General features: G+C 39.2%; 1 protein-coding gene across 1 annotated transcript in view; it reads left to right on the top strand.

Moving 5' to 3' along the window:
* syt9b (synaptotagmin IXb) overlaps nt 1-14157 on the top strand; it is a 49684-nt gene extending 35527 nt beyond the window's left edge. Inside the window, exons 5-8 of the mRNA XM_084364575.1 lie at nt 1935-2055; nt 2215-2386; nt 2480-2609; nt 11806-14157. Coding sequence (XP_084220701.1) covers nt 1935-2055; nt 2215-2386; nt 2480-2609; nt 11806-11883 — 501 coding nt within the window. The 3' untranslated portion in view covers nt 11884-14157. The remainder of the gene's footprint in view (nt 1-1934; nt 2056-2214; nt 2387-2479; nt 2610-11805) is intronic.
* The last annotated feature ends 6876 nt before the right edge of the window (nt 14158-21033 follow it).

Here is a 21033-nt window from a genome sequence, read left to right as displayed (position 1 = left end):
CGTGTGACTGGAGTTACATTGTGAAGGCGGGGATATTCTGAAAGGAAAACGGGAGTAGTAAACATCCAAACAATCAAAGCCAGGTTTCAATTCATTAAAATGCTCAGGACGTGACATGGCTGTAACACCAGACATGCTGGTTAATGATGAGTCATGCCCTCGCTGCCCATTGCAGATGTGATTAAAAGGTGTCCGTGTTTTTTCTACCCGAGGTGTCACAGACATGATCTGTATCTGACGTGTAAAGACTTGTGTAACATATTATAATGTGCCTTCTGTCGATTCTACCCACTGATTTTCAGCAGACTCAACTGTTACCAAACCTTAACTGCACCTTAGCCTCCTTTGTATTAAATGATTAACCCTTACCCAAGTTATTTTTTTCAAGCCCTAAAGTCTCACACTACTCAAGTGGTAGCACCAGCTGAGATTTTGAAAAGGAATTTTCTTGAGCTGGGTACCATTTTAACCTGCATAGCAGCTGTATACAGGCCCTCCTGTGTGTGTGTGTGTGCGTGTGTGTGTGTAACAATTAAAACTGTAAAAAAAATGACACCATCTCAGATTTTTAGAGGTAAAATGCCCCAACACACTGCTTTTATAAAAGGTGTTACAAGCCAAATTGGTTGGAAACAAAGTATTTTATCTTTAACACTTGGTTCTCACTACAAACACGACAAAGACAGCAGCTTGGTCAGTGGCCTCAATCGATGACGCTCTACCTCAAGCTTCAGTTTTGCATCAGCTCTCAAGTTAGCAATAACACATCATGTGCACTATTGACTGCAGTACAGACTTACTGACTAACAGTACACATATTACATGACATATTATGAACTTGTTATTAATATTGTCGAGCGGTTGCAGTTAGTTATGTTTAGACACCTAAACTATTTGGTTAGGTTTACGCACCAAAACCACTCGGATAGGTTTAGCCTAGCCAAGATCATACTTTGGGTAACGTAAAGCAACTTCCCAAAGTGAATTAACTCACATTATGTAAAGTAAGTGATGTAAGTGACATAAGTACATGTACATCATTTGTGAATTTCATCATTCACGTATGTCAACTTACTTAAGTTACAGAACTTTAAAACAAAACACTCTTCACTCTTGGTCACAACAGGGCGCAACAGCTGGTCTCCAGAAAGTCCATTGAATGACCCATCCAGCCACCCTTAGACTAAGGCTTTTCTCGCTCTTAAAACTACCATACTAGAGGGGAGCTTCAAGAAGTGACCAGCGTAACCATAGTGTCAAACTGAACCAGGCTGCTTCATTTGATGTGTTTGCAGTGAGAACAGGTTTTTATTTGCTGTATTTTTATATTATGTAAAAGACCATTATGTTCAAGCACTATCACTGAAACCTTTGAATGAATGTGATGGATCAAAAGGTGCAATATTTCCTTCTGTAATGCAGGAGAAGTATTTATATATAGGTAGCAGAAAATGGAAATACTCAAGTAAAGTAGCTCAAAATTGTACTTTGTTATTTTCCACTATTGCTTAGATGCATTTTTTTTTATTGATAAGCTGAGATATGATCACAACAAACATTGGTTATTGTGCTGTAAGGACATCATCTGGCATCATGTTTCAGAGTCATACTAGTGTACGTTTTTTCCCTTAATCCAATCTTATGATGCATCATGAAACCTTGAGACATACATCTTCTCAGTTTGGTGGCAAATGCTGAGACTAAGTATACAGAGAAAAGAGTATATGGCATTTGTGACAAGTGACTGTTATAATGATAAACTTCCATTACTTTATTAGTTATTTCTCCTGGTCAGATTTATGTTTGTCATGTGATGCTCAGCATGGGGATTACTCAAAACTCATGTGATCCTTCCAATCAAAGTTTGTCTATGAAAAGTTGATTATTGGAGAATGGACAGTACTAAGATACAAATGTAATGTATTTCTTTACAGGACAATGTGGACCTGGGAGAGCTGATGTTCTCATTGTGCTATCTCCCCACGGCTGGCAGGCTCACCATCACCATGATCAAAGCCAGAAATCTCAAAGCCATGGACATCACTGGAGCTTCAGGTGGGTGCTGACTGAATGCAATGTTTCCATGAAGAGGTGGTATATTCGATTATACACATGAAGTGTGTAGTGCTTTGTTGTTGGATTTTGTTTCATGGCTTCCCGTGCTGACACATTTTTGCATCCAAATTGAACTTGCCACATGTTAACTTTCTCCAGATCCATATGTGAAAGTGTCTCTGATGTGTGACGGCCGGAGGCTAAAGAAGAGGAAGACGTCAACCAAGCGTAACACTTTGAACCCAGTGTACAATGAAGCCATTGTGTTTGATGTTCCTCCTGAGAACATCGACCAGATCAGCCTGCTCATAGCTGTCATGGACTATGATCGGTCAGTAAGTTACCTATAGGCCTACAGTATATCAGTTTTATCTACAGTACATTAACTGATGCAACATTTTGGTTTCTTCTGTCTGTCCTTCAGGGTCGGACATAATGAAGTGATCGGGGTGTGCAGGGTGGGCAATGAGGCCGAGAGTCTGGGGCGAGACCACTGGAGTGAGATGCTGACGTATCCACGGAAACCCATTGCACACTGGCACCCACTCATAGAGGTACGGGCTGCTCTGTGTACTGATACAATAAATATCTGTTCATGTTTTAAAATGGGTTTCTTCATATCACTCTTCTGATTGAAAACACTCTTACGAAGTACACATCCTTAGTAACACAATCATCCTTTTCATTGCAATCATCTGGACTATAGAGAAAAGAGCTAAAACACTACAAAGGTCTACAGCCATGCTAGCATCTTTGTGGTTCTGTACTTTGGTACAGTGGGACTTTTGGCTAAATGCTAATATTAACAGGCTAACGTGAACACAATGACAATGCTAACATGCTGATGTCAAACAGGTATAATGTTTACCACGTCGTAGTTTAGTGTGTTAGCATTCTGACGTTTTCTAGTGTAAGTAGCAATTTTTCAAGAGACGTTTTAATCCGCAATGAATGTTATATATGCATACAAAATCATCTTGAGTTTTCCTTTTGAACACGTTAGATTCAGTGTACCATGCTGCACACATCACTGAAGTCTGCATGAGAAAGGTAGTTGGCCTTATTTGTACAACCACAGAATGGGACAGAGGTACATTTCTCTTTTCAAGGCCATATTGCACACACTGCCTCCTTATTTGTGTCCTCTACTGACTCCAGAAACTTTTAGCAGCTGCAACCTTCAGTCATGCGGAATAATTATGTATGTGATTCGTCGAGCACCCCACTGTCTTTGGCTAAAGTGCTTTTAAAGTTTTTGCACCTTCTCCTTGGTGTCAGCTCCAGAGACAGCTTAAACTTGATTTTTTTTTAAATAAGTTTTGAAGATTATAAAAGGATTAAAGGTTAATGTATTTGCCATTTTACCACACCAGGGTTGTAAAATGAAACTGAGTTTAAGTTCCTCATGCTACATAAAATGTCTGCTCTGTGCAGACATCTCACTTCACCACTGATCATCACTGATGCTCTGTAGATGCTCTGGGTGGTTTTAATCACCTGCTGTAGAGCCTTCCTGTCCTGGGACGTGCACAAACCTTGCCAGTTAGTGATGTTTCCAGTCAGGATGCTTTCTATAGCACCTTCATAAAAGTTTAAGCCTTCTTTAGTTTTGAAAATGGATTAAGGACTATTGGACCACTGAAAACTCATGTCTCTGTTCTGAACGCTGGTAAATTCATTGTAATGTAATGTATTGTTTGTTAAAAGTTTGGTTTTTGTTCTTTTATGTCAAACTTTTTATGCTGTTATCACATCAAATCTCAATGAGAATGTTCCTGGTAAAAAAAAGGTTAAATGAAATAAAATAAATTAGCTCTAACTATCAACTAAGCACAGCTGAAGCCAAAGGGGATGTCATATTTAGTCATGAAACATAAAATTAGACAAATTTGAAATTGAACCTGATGATGCGATCAGACAACAGTGACTAACATTCATGCTGCGTGGAGCCTGAATGTCTCAACCAGATTTCATGGCAGCTGATACACTACCGCAACTTTCTGTACAAAATCATATAGTTGCTGAGAATTTTCTATGTGGAAGTAGTAGGCTGAACTGAGCGACAGCCAGTTAACATGACTAAAGTGAGATACATCATCAGCATTAAGGCAAAAGTGTTTTCTATATCGGATGACCCTTCACTGCTGATGTTTGCGCAAATACAACTACTGATGGAGTAGAGGAAGAGAGCCTTTGATGTACGCTCTGTAATGGGTTTGATTTCATATTTAATAAATCAGTTGCCTTGTCCTCAACCTTGGAATCACCGCCCACGCGTCTGATTTGCTCAGCCTTTGAAATAGATTATACTGAAAAAAGGAGAATTCAGACTGATTAGGCTAAATAAGCAATCATTAAAAGAAAGACATACTTGGTAAGAATATTAAAAGAATAAACGCCGGTCATGATCAGTTTGTGCTCATTCTCGTACACGACATACGGCAGAGTCTACAAATACTTCTCTAAACTTAAATGAGTCCTAATTCGAAACAGAAATACAGATAAAGATTCTAGATTAGTCATTTTCTGTGTTGCTTTGCCATGTGTTTCATTTTCAGGTACAGTTAAAATAGAAATGAAACAATTATATAACCCTCATATATACTTGAATTGTTTTGCTGTGATTGCCACAACAGAGGCACCTAGCTTGCAGAGAGAGAGACACAGAGAGGTGGCTACATTCACTGAGCTGTTTCTATTTCTGAATTTCCAGCCCACACTCATTAAAAAAACAGAGCACGCTAAAACAGATGCTGGACTGATTCATGCAAATTCATGTGGAGTTGTCAAAGCTAAATCTATTTGTATTCAGCTGAAGGGGTCAGAAGATAAAACGCTGTCAATGTATCACTGTCCCTGTAAATATAACGCCTAGCACCAGCCATGACACGCATTAGCATCTGCCTGCTCATGTGTGTCTTTTCTCCTTTGTGAGGGATTTCAACAGATTCACTTTGACTTTGTTAAGAAATGTGTTGGACACTGACTAGCTGGAAGCTAGCTTGTTAGCTGTTAACACTGGTCGTGATGTGGACTGTTGACGGGAGCCCTCTCTAGACATCATTATTTTTTACCAGAGGAGGTCTGGTGATGCTCATTAGAGGAGGCTAAGCACCACATGAATATTATCCCATCTCTAATGAACACGTCTGACTTTCTACTTTAATGAAATTTCAATCAAAATTAGGCCAACTAATGTATAATGAGTTTCTGTTTAGAAAATGTTACCATCCAGATTGACTCAAGTCATAAGTCATGTGTGCTGCCTTCCCTGAGTGATACTCATGCTTGACAATGATGGCAGCTACAAGTATTTGTTTCACCAGCTCACCCAGTTTTACAGTCTATTTTTAGAGTCCAGAACTTTAAGAATGGTGTAGCTGCATTTATATAACCAAGCATTCGCGGCATTAATATCATTCAATATTTAAGAGGAAGTTGGGAACATTTTAATAACTTAAGTCCAGCCTCCATTTGTCACCGAATGAATTTAGGGTTTATTTCAGTGCATTGCAGTCTAATGTTTAAATGTTACAGTACTTATTGGCACATTGATTTGTTCAGTGGTTGTACTTTACAGTAGCTGTTACTGATAGTGTTGGTATTGGTCATTAAAGTACTGAAATAATGTAAATACTAGCTCAATTGTGTTGTCACTCCTCACCGTAGCGGATTGGCCCTATATACTGTTAATTATTGTACAGTAGTGTTACAGTTCACATTTTCACTATATGATGAAAATAAAAGTATCACATAATCATGAATTTATCACAAAAATCATAACATTCTGATCTTATTTTATATTAATCTAACATTGAGTGTAAAAGTTCATTCTCAGACTGAAACAACATTTCCGAACTGATCAGATTTATTTTAAATATATCTATATATGTATATATATTTGTCAAATCTTTAACATTGTTAATTCTATTCCAATTAAAAAATAATCCAAATCAAAAGTAGATAATACATATATTTACTGTACATGTTTGTATATACTGTGTACTATTGGTCCACTGATTATTGAATTCGATATTCAGCTTTTTCTGATTATTGGTATCTGTCTTTTTATTTATTTTCTAAAAATCTAACTGCCAATAGAATAAATAAGAGATATCAAATCAAGATATAAAATAAATGTAGTGAAGTAAAAAGTGAAATATTTAAAAATGTATAAAAAGTATACAGGAGCAGAACATGGAAATACTCAAGTAAAACACTCAAAATTGTAAATGTTGACACTTGTGGAGCTGAATCCAGGTCTGTTTGAAGGCACTTGGAATAAAGGACAATTTCATTTTTATTGAATATAGCCTTTCAACAACACCAAGTTAGGTGTTTTGATGGCAGTTAAATTCAGGTACCTTTAAGCAGCAGGGTTCTTCCCACTTCTCCCAGTTAATCACTCAGTGTTATGCTGAGCTTTGCATCAAGCTGTAGAAGTAAATGAAAAGCTAGCTGTCACACTGTGTCTATCAGAGGAGAGTCGGGATTGGTGGGAGGTCAGTGACCCTGATACTGCCAACAGTGCTGAAGCTAGTAGAGCTCTCTTGATGTCTCTAGGGCCATTTATGTACCATTTACACACACACAGACACACACAGAGACACACACACACACACACACACACACACACACACACACACACACACACACACACACACACACACACACACACACACACACTGAGGTTCACTCTTCACTGGCTGTGTCTTATATGAGGCCATTAGCAGCAGCACTGCACTACAGCAGCAGGGCCTGATATCCACACTAATGGCTTATTTGTGTTTCTTTAAAAGATCCACACGGAAGTCCTGAGGGAACCTGGCCTACTGGTTATGTCACACTGTCACATACACACACACACACACATGCAAACACACACATAATTATGCCCACATATGTATTTAAAGTTTGATATGCACACATATGTTGCGCATAACAGCAGATTGTCCGTGGAAGACATTTTCACCAACTGGAAACACTCTGTTTGAGTTTAGAGAGGGGTGGCAAACGGCTAGAGAATGCAGGAAAGGAGGACTCATCTGTAATGACGACTTTTTTTGCATTGACATTGATATTTATATGTATTTGGGCATATCTGCAATATCAACAAAAGAGCGGAAAGCAACATCCTTGCAATGTTATCTCCTAATGTGTCCTAAGTGTTTACTCATAAAAACTAATGTTAAATTCATCCATAATTGCACATACATGCAACATGCTGCATCTTGGCCCATACTGTATATACACACGCACATACTGACACACATACACACTCTCAGTGTTCTTATCCACTTTAGGCTTTTATGGCTTTTCTGAAATGTTGGTGTAAGCTTCACTGACCCTCTGACCTCAGTGTGAGAGCATTAATAATTCAACAAGTTCAAGTGTTCAGCAGGGACTGTAAACACACACACACACACACTGAGACCAAGACTAACAACGACACAATGCTCTTGAATTCCCCAGAGTCATTTCAAGCCAGTTCTGATGCTATTGAGCGGAAAGCAAAGGAAATGAAGAAAGCTGAAAGTTTGGTTGCCTCCACTTTTTCACATGAATGAGTGGCTGAACAGAAAGGCACACTGCAGGGCCTGTCCTCATGCTCTTATGGAGCAAGGTTAGTGTGTTTGCAAGCCAATTTTGAGCTTATAGCCCAGGATTTTTCAGTCCCACAGGACTGGCACTGGCTAAAACACCATGGTAACCTTCTTGGTCAGCCTGCTTCAGGGCCAGTTAAATTCACATCAGATCAGATCAAACAGGAAAATCTGTTCTGAGAAATACAGAATCCGTCCTATTATTTAAACTGAAACATTTTTGCAGTATTTCTGACAGGAGGTGGTTCAGTACAGCTCAACGATATTTTAACTGGCCCACCACAATTAAAGACACAAATTTCAAACCATTCAAACCATTGCTCAAATAGCAAACCATCTTGACAGAGCCGACCTCTGAGAAAATAGAGGATATTCCAAAATGGAGGAAGTTAGCTTAGCTTACTAGATGTGTTGCACCATTCACTTATTTTAAACCTCCCCTTTCCACTTCCCAAGAAAGAAAGGAGTGGTTTGCACACAGTTTTGGGACAGGAGTTAACAATATAAATACGCCATTTGAATGAGCTTCATTGTCCCATTTCAGTCAGCTAACAAGCTTGCTAGCAAGCTCTTAGATTGTTTGCTCAGAGAGTCTTTTTCTCTGTAACTGAATAAAATGATGTACTGTCCAGCTAACAAAATGGTAAGAGGGAGTAAATTCAACTGTATCAAGAAAATCAAAAGAAGCTTGACTGACTAGCACTTCCTGGTTCTGACTGGCTAGTGCATCATCTACTACACTAGCTAGTTTGCCAACATCATGAAGGCAAAGCACGGTGATACATAATAATGTTAAATGTCATATTGATAAAAAAAAAATGTTTTAAATAATACATCTACAGAGGTTGTAGAAAGGTGCAGAATAACAAAAAAAATCTCTTTTCCTTAAAAACATTATTATGGTTGTGAATTAATCATTTCAAAATGTTTGTCGGGTCCAAAGTGATTGTTTTCTTTATCTCTGTGTAAGAATAGTTGATTCCAGCTCCTAACAAAATTTGTCAGACAATAGTTTAACGCCATTGGTATCTCATGATGTCTAGGCAGCATCAAGAGTTTTGGTAGTTGCCAGTTTGTAGAAAGAAAATGTAAAAAATTGCTGATTTTTACAGTATGTGCCCAGCATACTGAACTGCCCTATTGTTAACTAACGTAAGCAAAGTTAGGTAGTGCAATGATCTGGCAACCACTTGAGGGGGCAGATGATTGGAATCACAGTGGTATTGTTATGCGAATGCAATGGAAGGGGGAAGCTGCACATTTAGTGGCTGAGTGTTATCAATAACACCTTTAACAATTGCACAGTTTCATCAAATAATGCACAATAATAATCACACTCTAATAATCATTCAACATAAAATCATTATACAGCTTCCAGGTGACAACATTTTAGGAAAATATTAGGAACATTTAACACAATTCAATTCAAGAATGACCACCTATCTGACACATCGTCTACAAAGACTGACCATAACTTAGGCATGTAGACAGTCTCATCCTAAATATGTTTTAATCTGCTGACTTAATGTTAGTGTTATTTTAACTGTGTATACTCCTGTGACACAGCGGAACAAGTTGCCATCATTGTATGTTTGAGGTTTTTATAGAAAAAGCTCAACAGCTGACATGACACCTCAACCATGTGTGTAATTGCTCTGACAGGTTCACCCACGGTAAACAACAGTAAGCTGCTCATACTACTTGGTGTTTAAATATACTTGTAGTTCTGCACCAGGTCAAATTTAATTTCACCTAACTGTGACATGATTTACATCTAAAGAATGGTGATGTGGGTCGGTTTACTCGTTTGTCTATTTTGGTTTCCCCGTTTCACTGTTTAGGTTTGCAAAATGGTAAGGACCCAAATGCAGACACAGAGGCAGACAGGAAAACTAACAAAAAGAGCTTTAATGAACTAAAGCTGTATTCCAACTAACAAAGGCAGACAACAAAATGGCTTAAAAAAACAAAGTACAAACCAGGATGACACGAGGAACACGGGTAAAACACTAGAAGAAATCCGGACCAGGAAACTGACGAGGAAACACAGTAGACTCGGGATGAAAACAGACAAACTGACAAAGAGTGAGGGGAAAACAGGTTTAAATATAATGGGAATGATTAACTATTGAAACACAGTGTGAAAAAGGTGTGAAAAAGATAAAGACAGGAAGTAGAAAGTCACAACATGACACATGAGGATATAACTACAAAATAAAATGGGAAATAACGAAACCAAAATCCTAAACGTGACACCCACTTTGGTTCAGGATATCTCTAAACTGCAATCCAGATCTATATCAGACTTGATACTGATTATGATGATGGCCCTGGGATTATTTACTTTTTATCCAGCACCAACATACTGTCAAACATGACCAACACTCAAAAAAAATTATTATCTTCCAGTCTGTTTTCTTCAGGTTTTATTCTGTAAATTCCAGTAAAATGAAATGCCAGCACATTATTTTCATGTTTTCAGATTTTCTTTCCCCTCAGTGGCCTTGACTTTTAAAACTGCTGCCTGTCTTCTTGGATCCGACACAAGCAAAACATTACAGCTCCAGTTTGTAGATATTTTCTGCTTGAGTTTGTTTGCTTCTTAGAAGCAGCAAATCTAAAATCTGCTGGAGGTCATGCAGCCCAACATAGTCCTTGGCTTCTTCACAGCTTGTTACTTTCAAGCTCCGCGATCAGATCTGTGAAGTGCCAGTGATTTTCAGCATGTGTGCAAATAAAATAGACAATTTCCAGCAGTTTTATCCGGATGATGTCTTGATTTAGTTTATTTTGCTTTACGTACTCTGGTGAAGGCTGTAGTTAAAAACCGAGTGCTAGATAGCCCTGCTGGCCTGCTCACAGAACTGACCATAGGTGGTGCCCTTGTTAACAAAATGTAAACATTTGTCAGGTTATATGGTTGGGCCAATGACTGATGGCTGACAGTCATCAACCACTGAGCCCTTTAACATTGTAATGTGTAATGTTATATAAAAGTGCTGCACCCGTGTCAATCAATGATTCCCGTAATTGTTGCATTATAAGTTATGTCTCTTTTATTGATCATTGAGGGAAATTCTTTCTCTGTATTGATCCTATCCAAGTTATTAGGACCAGCTACTTTGAAAAACACACATGTTGTTGGCAGACGACAGAAGAGCCACGGTCCAGCTGGGAATTGAACCCAGGAGCTTCTGCTAACCACTGGGCCACTGTGCTTTTCACCATGATGTTGTTGACCAACCCTTTTATTAAACCATGTCAATTAGGAAATTTAATGTTTAGAAAATATGGAATCAATAAATTATTAAAATTGTAATATCTAGAGGGAAATTTTGCAGATTATTTTTCTGATGCTCACTTTCTGCATTGCATCTGAAGCGAGTCCAGCTCAGGCTCATTACCTGGCTGGACTTCAGCGACTTTAAATAATGAATTACTTTTTTCCTGATAAAGTAATAATAGCCATGAAAGACATGATGTTGGAGTGGGTAGCCCGTCTTATGGCACTGTCATAGTGCAGGTTTTCCATTGTCATTGATCAATTTCACCAAGCATCCTCTGGGCTGACTGCTGACTTTTTTTCTTTTTTATTAACTGAAAAATCCACAGATACATCACTATGACTGCTATTTATTTTTTTTAAATCATTAAATAATGCTTAATGAGGTATCTTAAAGCTGGGGTTGGTAAGATTGCAGAAACCAGCAGGAGCAGGCTAAATTATGAAAGTATTTAACCAAAAGAAATAATAAACGACCTCCCACAGAAACACATGATTGCCTGACAGACACCCCCGACTCCCGTCATGTGCAATGGTTACAGAGTGCAAAGAGTAGGGAGGAAAGTCAGAAAAGGCCGGGTGAGGAGGTGAGGATGAGCTGTGACGGGGTCAAATATGCTAAAGATAGAAATAGTAATTAATATCCAATATATACTTTGTCAATATCATCATCCATTGCAATGTTTCACTGTGGACATATATACCAATCTGCTGGACGTCATTCAACCCTAACGAGTGTAATGATGTGATGTCTCCTCTTTGAGATGTGTGGTATTGTTCTGTTAACCTAATAGATTTGTGACTAACGGGACCGTACTTCTCTTCCTCCCCCTTTCTTTCCCCCCTGTCTCTGTTGTGGTGCAGTGGGTCGGTCAGGGAGCGGTGGGGAGTGGAAGTCAAGGAGGATCCACTAATTCCCTGAAGACACCACCATCACCCTGACCACACAGACACACACAAACACACACACACATGCAAAGCCTCAGGGTGGTCGACTGATGGATGATGGACCTGCAATTGGTCCAACTGAAATGTTTATGTATAAGGTGTGACTAACAAGCGACTGCAGTAGTAACATCAGCTTAGAGCCATTACTCACACTGGTGTGTCATTAGACTGAACAAGGCTTCAGTGTGCTAAAGCTAATCCACTCTTTTTACTTCACAACCAAAAACCCACTTAACTACATTCCAACTGAACTACTACAGTGCTTTCATTTGTCATTCTGAGTTGTTACTGACAGTATTAACAGGTCAAGCTTCTTTTTTAGCAAATTGCAGTTTGTGGACCAAAATTATACATTTCTAGGCCAATGTGTGAAGCTGTAACTTGTGATTTGTGTGAGTGATCAGCTATCATAGATAAAGTAAGAGTTAGGTAGGATAAGAAACGACAGAGAGGGCATTCCAGTTTACATCAACAAACGTCCAGCTCTTTTGATCGTGTGTTTGGCTGCTGCGTCAAACACTCACACTTCTCATGCATCAGTAAAATGTTGCCTGAACTCTGTGGCAGCCACAGCAGACGGCAGATCTTCTTAGTGTACACTTTAGTTTTTTCTTCTATGGGCGACTTTCCCATGGAAAACCTCCTGTAAAGATGTAAACCGAAGAGGATTTGCTCCAAGAATGTGTGAAGCAGCTGACATAGTGTTTTATTTACTGCATGTTGAGTTGTCATACGTTGTTAACAGGGGTGTGGTCAAAATAAAGGAAACGCAGGTGTTGAGGCATTGATGATAATATAATGTGTCAGAACTATTAAAGGACACCTTTAGGCTATAAAATAAAGTGCATTAAAATGTCAATGTGTAAACTAATGGAACAACATCCCAGTGAGCAAAAAGTGGTCTAGATCAGGTCTTTTAGACGTCATTTATAGACACCCAAGACGTCTAAAAGACGTCCTCTGGGGAGCCAGAATGAAAGTTTTTTATACGTCTTGGACGTTGTATAGACATTTATATGGCCATGGGAAGATGCATACACTGTCTCTTAGCCATGCTGTCTCTCCACCCCAACTGGCATCTTTTTTCTTTGGTCTTTTTTCAGTGTTTTTTATCAACTGATTATGGGCTAGCCAGACATCTTTTGTCAATGTCGTTTATCGACTAATTCTGGCTGTCAGTGGACGTCCAGATCATAGCCAGTATGAACGTCTATTGTCAACTAATTCTGGATGTCAGTGGATGTCTAGATTATGGCCTGACTGGACGTCTTTTCTCAACCTCATTTATCGACTAATTCTGGCTGTGAATGGACGTCCAGATCATGGCCTGGCCCGACGGACATGATATCAGCCTGTTTTGGATATCTACAGACGTTGCCTGCTCAGTGGGATCACACTGTTCCTGGGTGTTAACCACACAAATCCTTACGACCAGGACAATAGATTTCTTTCTATAGATGGACATTCAGCCCCTATACAGATTATTGATTATAAGTAAACAAATGCCTCCCACTGTGAAGCCTTCACAATTAAACTAACTAACTACAGAAACTAAGTAATCTGACGCTTCTTATAGAATTACCAACAGAATAAAGCATCACTAAGGCAAACAATACACAGAGAGAAGATACATTCCAAGCGAATGCAGTATGGAGGACTGAAACTGATCCAAGAAAGAAATGGCTCAAATAAATATTTAAATAAATACATTTAAAAATGAATAGATTAATAATAGGAATGGAAAATTAAATGGGAAAGTAAATAATTAGTTGAATTAATACAAAGTAGTATAGTCGATGCAACCTATTTTTGCTTATGCCATGTTACAAAATTGCTAACCTTAACCACAATAACTCCCATAATGACGTCACCCTTAGTTGTATTGTGATGCATTTCTTATATATTGTTTACAAACTGCTTACCTGGACCCCATTTGACCCCTGACTCCCGTAACACTCGGCCAGTGAATACATGTAGAACGGGTATCTTCACCAGAATGTCAGCTGAGTGCAGACAGGTTCCTCCGTGGACACGGAGCTCTCTGGAGCCTTAAAACACATCAGCAGATTATTATCTGCAGTAACTGCTGATTTAGCTTTTTATATTTTGTTCCATTCACACAGAGTTTATCAAGACTTTTAGTAAAAATACCAAAAAGTACAGAGACATAAAAGACAAAAAACCTTTGTCACAAAAATAGTAAATGTAATGTATTTCTAGCCCCTGTATATTTGTAAATGTGGCCATCATTTCTATTGGTAAAAGTAACATTCTCACAGAATTACAACCAGTGCTCTAATGCTGCAAGTCTCCCAAGTTTTATGTGTTTTAGTGAGTTTGAGGCATTGGAATACAAAACTTAATTTTGGAATACCTTTCATGTGAGCACAAAATAAGATTTAAAATATAAAGCTCTTCTCAAGGACAGGACCGAAAGATGAATGGACTTGGTTGATTTTTTACCTAAAGCAGCTTTGATTGATTTATTTGGCCTGAACAAAATACACCACTGACATATTATCATCCTTTAAAGTTGTTATGAAAGTCGAATATTTACTCTCCTTTTAGCTCTGTATTTGGTCTCCACCAAGTCATGAGGGAAGTGTGCAGCTCTTCAGCTGCTAGATGCTCCATTCCTTTTCAAATAGAGTGGCTTAGATATTCTGCTTAAATTATTGTTTGTTTTGTTTTTGTTTTTTGCCCCATGTGACCTCTTAAATGATGGACACACTGAAGACAATAAAACCAAGTCAGACATAAACAAATGGTAGAATTTTCAGTTGCTGATTGCAGATCATCTGAACATCATTCTTCATAGACCAGTGGGTAAATACTTGTGCCTTTCAATATTAATCGTACATGGCTCCCATTTAGAAAGAAGTCCAACAAATAATGACGATAATCATTCAGAATCAAGTGTCCAGTAGTGATTGGTCTTTCCTTTGCCATAAAATGAGGATCTCTATTCTGAAAACACACTTGCCGTAGCCCTGTCATCACAGGACTTCATGTCTTTCTCCTTGATTCAGACCACACCCCGCAGTTATTTTAATAAGCCAGTGTCTGTTTTTTGAAACTGAGATTAATACCAGTATTGTTTCTGTCTTTGTGTTGGACACTGTCACAAATAACAATGACAATTTCTTCTGTGTTTGTAGGTACAATGCATGCATCATTTTTCTGTGAGTCTTTTTTAAATCCCTCTCCTGTTGTGAGATACTAATCAAACTGTAAACACAAGATGTATTATGAACCTATGGCAGATTGTGTAAATTGTCCATTCAGATGTTATTAATAAATATTTCTATATATATAGCATGGATTGATTTATTTGGGAGTGTGAGATAAACAGAGAAAATGTTTTAGAGAGAGTCACAGAGATTGAATGAGACACACATAAACATACACATCCCCCTCAGGCCTTTTCTCCCACCTCGCACCTGTGCTGTGAGCTCTCCCGAAAGACCGCTGTGATTGAAAGATCTATGAAGAGCTTCTGACAACACACACACACACACACACATTCTGTGAACACACACACCTGAATGAGTCCAAAACAGAGGTAGGACCTCATGGCAGCTGAGATACTGAAAGGTAAATTGTTTACATCACTGTGAGTGTGTATATGGTTGGCCGTCCTTTGATTTCGCCTGAATCAAATAGGAGCTGCACTAATTAAAGGACAGGATGCTCTAAGAAATATCTTTCAGTTGTTTCCAGACCAGCTAGCGTCACAAGCAGTGGTGGTTCTGTATCCAGTACAGATGATGCACTTTTTACAACTGCCAGTTCAATGTGTCAGTATCTACACTGAGTATCTACATAGCTCTCTTTGTCTTGTGATCAAAGCCATGGACCTGGTACTTCACTCTGAGGCTGATCTAGAAACAGTTTTCAAGTAAATAGTAAATATAGTAACTTCTGACCGACACATACATTTCAGTATAATCCAGTCAGTTTGCCCCACCCACTTCCAGTTTAGGCAACACCCATATTTGGTTCAGCCCTGCCTATTCAGAGTACAAATATGGATACATAATATGGACGAATGCACAAAATGCCAGTTCCTCATAATGTTGCTTTAAGTGGGCATGCTTGTGAAATAGTTGGTTTCAGAAAGTTGTGTGGTGCAACTTCCCAGATTCTGGCATTGGAAAAAGGTTTTTTGATCCATTTTTGCCAAAATATACAGATGCTTTAACACTAGGAAGGAAGTTAGAAAACCTGAGGTCAGAATAAGGTTTGACAAAAGCCACACCACAAGGATTCACACTCACAAGTAGAGTAGCAGGCAGCAGGTAAGATCAGCCTGGCGCTGGAGAAAGATACTCAACAAAAGATTTCATAAAGTCACCTGGAGTTACTGTGGAAAACAGATTACCTTTGTAGAAAATGCTGCCTGGAGATTCTCGGTGATGTTATGATTGCATTTGCCAGACTTTGCTGCAGCTGCAGGTGAAACTGGATCAGAGAGACTGGAAATAAGACACCTGCAAAGGCACCTGAGTCATAAGAGTCACACAAGCATCGGCAGGAAGTGCAGAAGTGCAGCTCAGAGTAGTGCAGAACAAACAACCACCAACCAAACACAACCGAGATTCCAACAGAGTTGGGACGCTGTAGAAAATGTGACCTATATTCGGCTAAATACAGTAAAAATTGTAAAGTGTATTGTTTTTTTGTAAATATACACTCATTCTGAATGTGATGCCTGCAACATGTTACAAAGTTGGGACAGGGTCTCTGTGTTACATCCCCTTTTCTTTTAACAACACTCTGAGGAACCCCAGCAGCCTTTCTGGATGTTAATAACTTTCACCTTCCGCATTTGTAGATGCAGCGACAAATTGCATTCACTAATAATGGTTTTCCCATGTGTGTTCCCGAGCCGTTGTAGTGATATCCTTTATACAATCATGTTGGTTTTTAAAGCAGTACCGCCTCAGGGATTGTGGTCATAGACGTTCAATGTTGGTTTTTTATCGTGCCTTTAAGCCCTTGCCCCCAGGGTCCCAACTTTTGTGGAATTAGCATTGTAGTCAAATTAAAGTTGCAAATGCAATTAATCACATAATTAAATGGCTGTGACTATCTTGCAATTGTGAAGCTCTACATGTTTGATAACCATGACACATTTTATTCTGAAGGACATTATAATAATAACACTTAACAAAAAAAACAAAACTTTTTTTTTGCCAAAAATCCATGTTAGTGAGCATTTCTCCTTTGCCAAGTTAATCCTCCACCTGTCAAGTGTGGCATATCAAGATGCTGATTAAACAGCATGATTAGTGACATGGGTGTTTTGGACTGGTCACAATAAAAGGCCACTCTACAATGTGCAGTTTGATCTTGAAAAAAGACAATTACTAGGCACTGAACTATGGACTAAACATGACTATTTTTACAGATACCCCAAAGAGTTGGGGTCAAGGATCAGGAAAAACAGTCAGTATCTGGTTTGACCACCATTTGTCTCATGCAGTTGAAAGTATGTCATAGTTGATCTCAAGTTGGTCAAAAGTCCTGAATCTTTCACTTCAACTTGTGAAAACTGGTGTTGCATTGATATTTATTTATTTTTTTGTTTGTTTGGACAGTCTGGTCTATCCAAACAAACTTTAGCATGTCTAGCTAACTAGATGATTATCTAGAGTGGTAACCGAACATTTCAGTACTTCGAAGGCCAAACGTAAGCATAACGTTAACTTACTACTTCAGTCTTTGGGGACAGGTACATAAAGTTTACAACTACTGTGTAGTGAATATTATCAGAGTTTCTAGTAAGTTAGCTGCTCTGTTTTGCTCTTATTGGGATTTGGGGAACAATAAAAGTATAGCATAAAGTTCAACCTTTGTTTTGCTTTGCACAGGGTTATATTAGAACAAAATAACAAACCTAGTGGTCACCTTATGCCAGTCACTCAGCTTTCCTTCAGGGTGACCTCTCTTCTCTCTTACCTTTCAGCAAATAAAACAGAAAAACACAGTTTTTGTCTCCCTCCTGGAAACCTTGAGTTTGGCTGACATGGCTTTTCAAATCCAGCAGTAGTTGATATCAATGCGGCCTGAGTTGCTTTCTCTTGCGGTAGTGGAGGCACGAGCTCCAGCTCTTGAACTGCTCCCACAGCAACAGAGCTCGGTATGGTGGATAAAAATTCAGCAGGTGTAGCAGAAACACTCGTACAGCCACTGGACACTCCATCTTCTTGTTGGGTTGTTATTTTGGTTGCATTCGGGCTTCCAATATTCTTTTCTGTGCCATTAGCTCCTGCTACTGCTAAATCACTCCCCAAGTTTAGCTAGCTAATCCCGCCGAACTTTACACTTTAACCTGACATGATGTCGATTCACTTCAAAACGGGGGGATTCATTGAATTAGCACATCTTTCACATTTTTCATGTATTTTCTGTCAGGCACCACACCATATGCTGTTTCAAATACACCCCTCACCAGAAGGGGGTGCTGCAGCACCCTCAGCCCCGCCTTCTTGTGCCCATGCCCACCTGTCCCATTATGGGAGTCAATGCCACACTTCCTGGCCCTGCAAAGATATGCACTTATCAACCAACTAACCCTGGCTGGCCTGCAAACCAACTTTATGCATTATATTAGCACAGGACTGAGCGCCATGGTGCTCTCCAAGGTGCTGATCCAGAGTCCAGTACAGAGGGTATTTGGTTTACCATGGAGCTAGCCACTCTACCAGGGAAGTGTTGTTGTTTACACTAACACAGGAGCTGGTCGCTGGGACAAAGAGGTTTTCAGGCTCGGGTCTAGCTGGTTAGCATGCTAACTTCAGTAGATATCTCTGCAACAGGATACGTAAATGTCTGTGACATAACTTTTTTTTCCTAAGTGTTATTTCTTCACATTCTGTTGATAATTTTAGTTTTTGAATGTTATAAACTAACATTCTTACATATTGCACCTTTAATAGATATGGCAGCAGAGTTTAGGCAATGGTCCATTGGTCGTTCTCTTGTGTGTCAGTGTATTTTAAAAAGGAATATAAATAATATAAGAACCTGGAGATCACATTAATGTACAGAGTTTTTGAGGCAAAGTAGATTCTCAGTTTTCTAAACACCTCTGACACATTCTTTCATCATTCCATTTATTTTTAACAATGTCATATATGAAGTATTTCTCATTCAGAACAAGGTGTTCTGTTGCTAAGATATCTGCAGTACGACAAAGAAAGTCACACTGGAACACTAGTGAGCACTTCATCTAATTTACCCAATTTAATCAAACAGCATGCAGAGAAGTTTCTACATGACCACAGTGCAGCAGCAGATTGTACAGGGAACGGTTTTATTCACAGTGCAGACATATGGAAACACGCACAGCCTTGTACATGTGATATCGGGTGCCTATATGTTCTAACAATATTTGCGGGTGTGAATTACGTTCACGACAACAACAAGTGGGTCGTGTTCAAAGACGAATAAGGCCTTTGTCTTCACAGCCCAGAAGAGACGTGCTGAAGAGGCACTTAGCTGTTTGACCTGTAATAACCCCCTCACTGTGTGTTATTTTGCCTCTGTGGAACACCCTTGCCGAATCAGTGCAGCGAAATTGGAAAAGAAAATGTTCCAAAAAAATAAATTGAGCCATTCAATAAGACTTCCTGTGTTGTCTTGTGGTTGAAAGTCTGACAATGCAGCGAGGACAGGAACAAGGCACTCTGTGTGTGAGATAGCTGAGCCAACAGCGGGACTATGAATGTTGAGTCTGAGTGATGTTTGGGATAATATTCTGTCTGAGGTTTCCTGTGATACAAATACAATGAGATGACACTTCAATTTCAGAGTGTACAAAGGCACCAGGGGAACTGAATAGTTCTTCCGTGCTGCGACTGCTATAGATAAAACCAATGAGACAGAATTCTGACACAATATACGCTGGTCGTGACAACATTATCAGTCATTTAGATTCACACTTCCAAGCCACAGATCACATAGATCACTGTGGAATATGGGCCCTGTTTAAAAATTAAGGGGCATTAGCGAGGACAAAGTGCATCTTGGATGTAATTCAACTTATCAACAGGCACTAGAAATGATCCAACAGCGAGGCACCTTCAGGCTGCATATGATGCCAATTTGTCCACTTAATCTATCCATCTTGAGCTCTCAAAGGCAATTAGAAAGCTGCTGCAAAGCACTTTTGGAGAGTGATGCGTTGCTCTGTGGATATTTTGTCAGTTCTTGTGATGGCTGCTGTGGGAACTCCAGGCGGGTTTGACACAGACTTTACTGTATTGTGGCATCTTAAATGTTGTTTCTCTGGAGCTTGACTTGATTTTAGTCTTTTAACTTTACTCTACAGATGTTTTTCTGTGCTCTAACTTAAGGTATTTAAAGTACTGGGTGGTTGCTGCCGCCATTGTTTATGAACGTCAGCACAGCCACAGCCACGTTTGGTAGAAGCCACATCACCATTCAGAGAGGAGATGGCTGCTGCTCTAAAGAACTTGTGTGGCTGTTTAGCACACCGTGTGTGTTGCCTCTTAGGTTCACCATGTGACCATGGCAACCACAGAAAACACAGAGGAACATGAGGGTTTAACTTCATTGGTATCTGAGTAAATGTGAATTATAAATGTCTTTACTGTGGGGAAATAAGCATCTGTCATGGACTGACTGAAAAATGAAGCCAACACAGAAGTCAAAAGACTCAAAGATAGTACCAGATAATCAGAGTCTGTTGAGTGCTGAGTTCAGTCGGAGACTGAGGTGTACACAAACACACAGACACATACTCCCTCTGTACCTTTTGTTGCTCGCTATCTTGCAGCTAATGTACAGTAAGGTATAGTGGCTGTTTGGGGTGAATACACCTACAGTAAAACTCATGCTGTAAACTTGATCAAACACAAATGATCAAACTTGTGCAAATAACGCAATGCTGTTGAGTTGTCCAAATGTATTTTGAGTGCCATCTAGTTCGAAAAGGCAAACATTTGTCAAGCTGATACCTCAAAAACTGAGCAATTCACACCTAAACAATATATATTGACAAATAGCTCCACAAGTAAGAGAAAAATAGCTATTTTTGATTTTGTATGGCACTGTCCCTTTAAGCGTACAGTCATTAAAAATTAAAGCCAACATAAGCAGAGAGTATCCTCCTGTTAA

The sequence above is a fragment of the Pagrus pagrus genome, assembly GCF_965226575.1.
Source record: "Pagrus pagrus genome assembly, chromosome: 10".
Taxonomy (NCBI): domain Eukaryota; kingdom Metazoa; phylum Chordata; class Actinopteri; order Spariformes; family Sparidae; genus Pagrus; species Pagrus pagrus.
The sequence above is the reverse complement of the archived record's forward strand: the minus strand, read 5'-3'. Positions and strand labels throughout refer to the sequence as shown.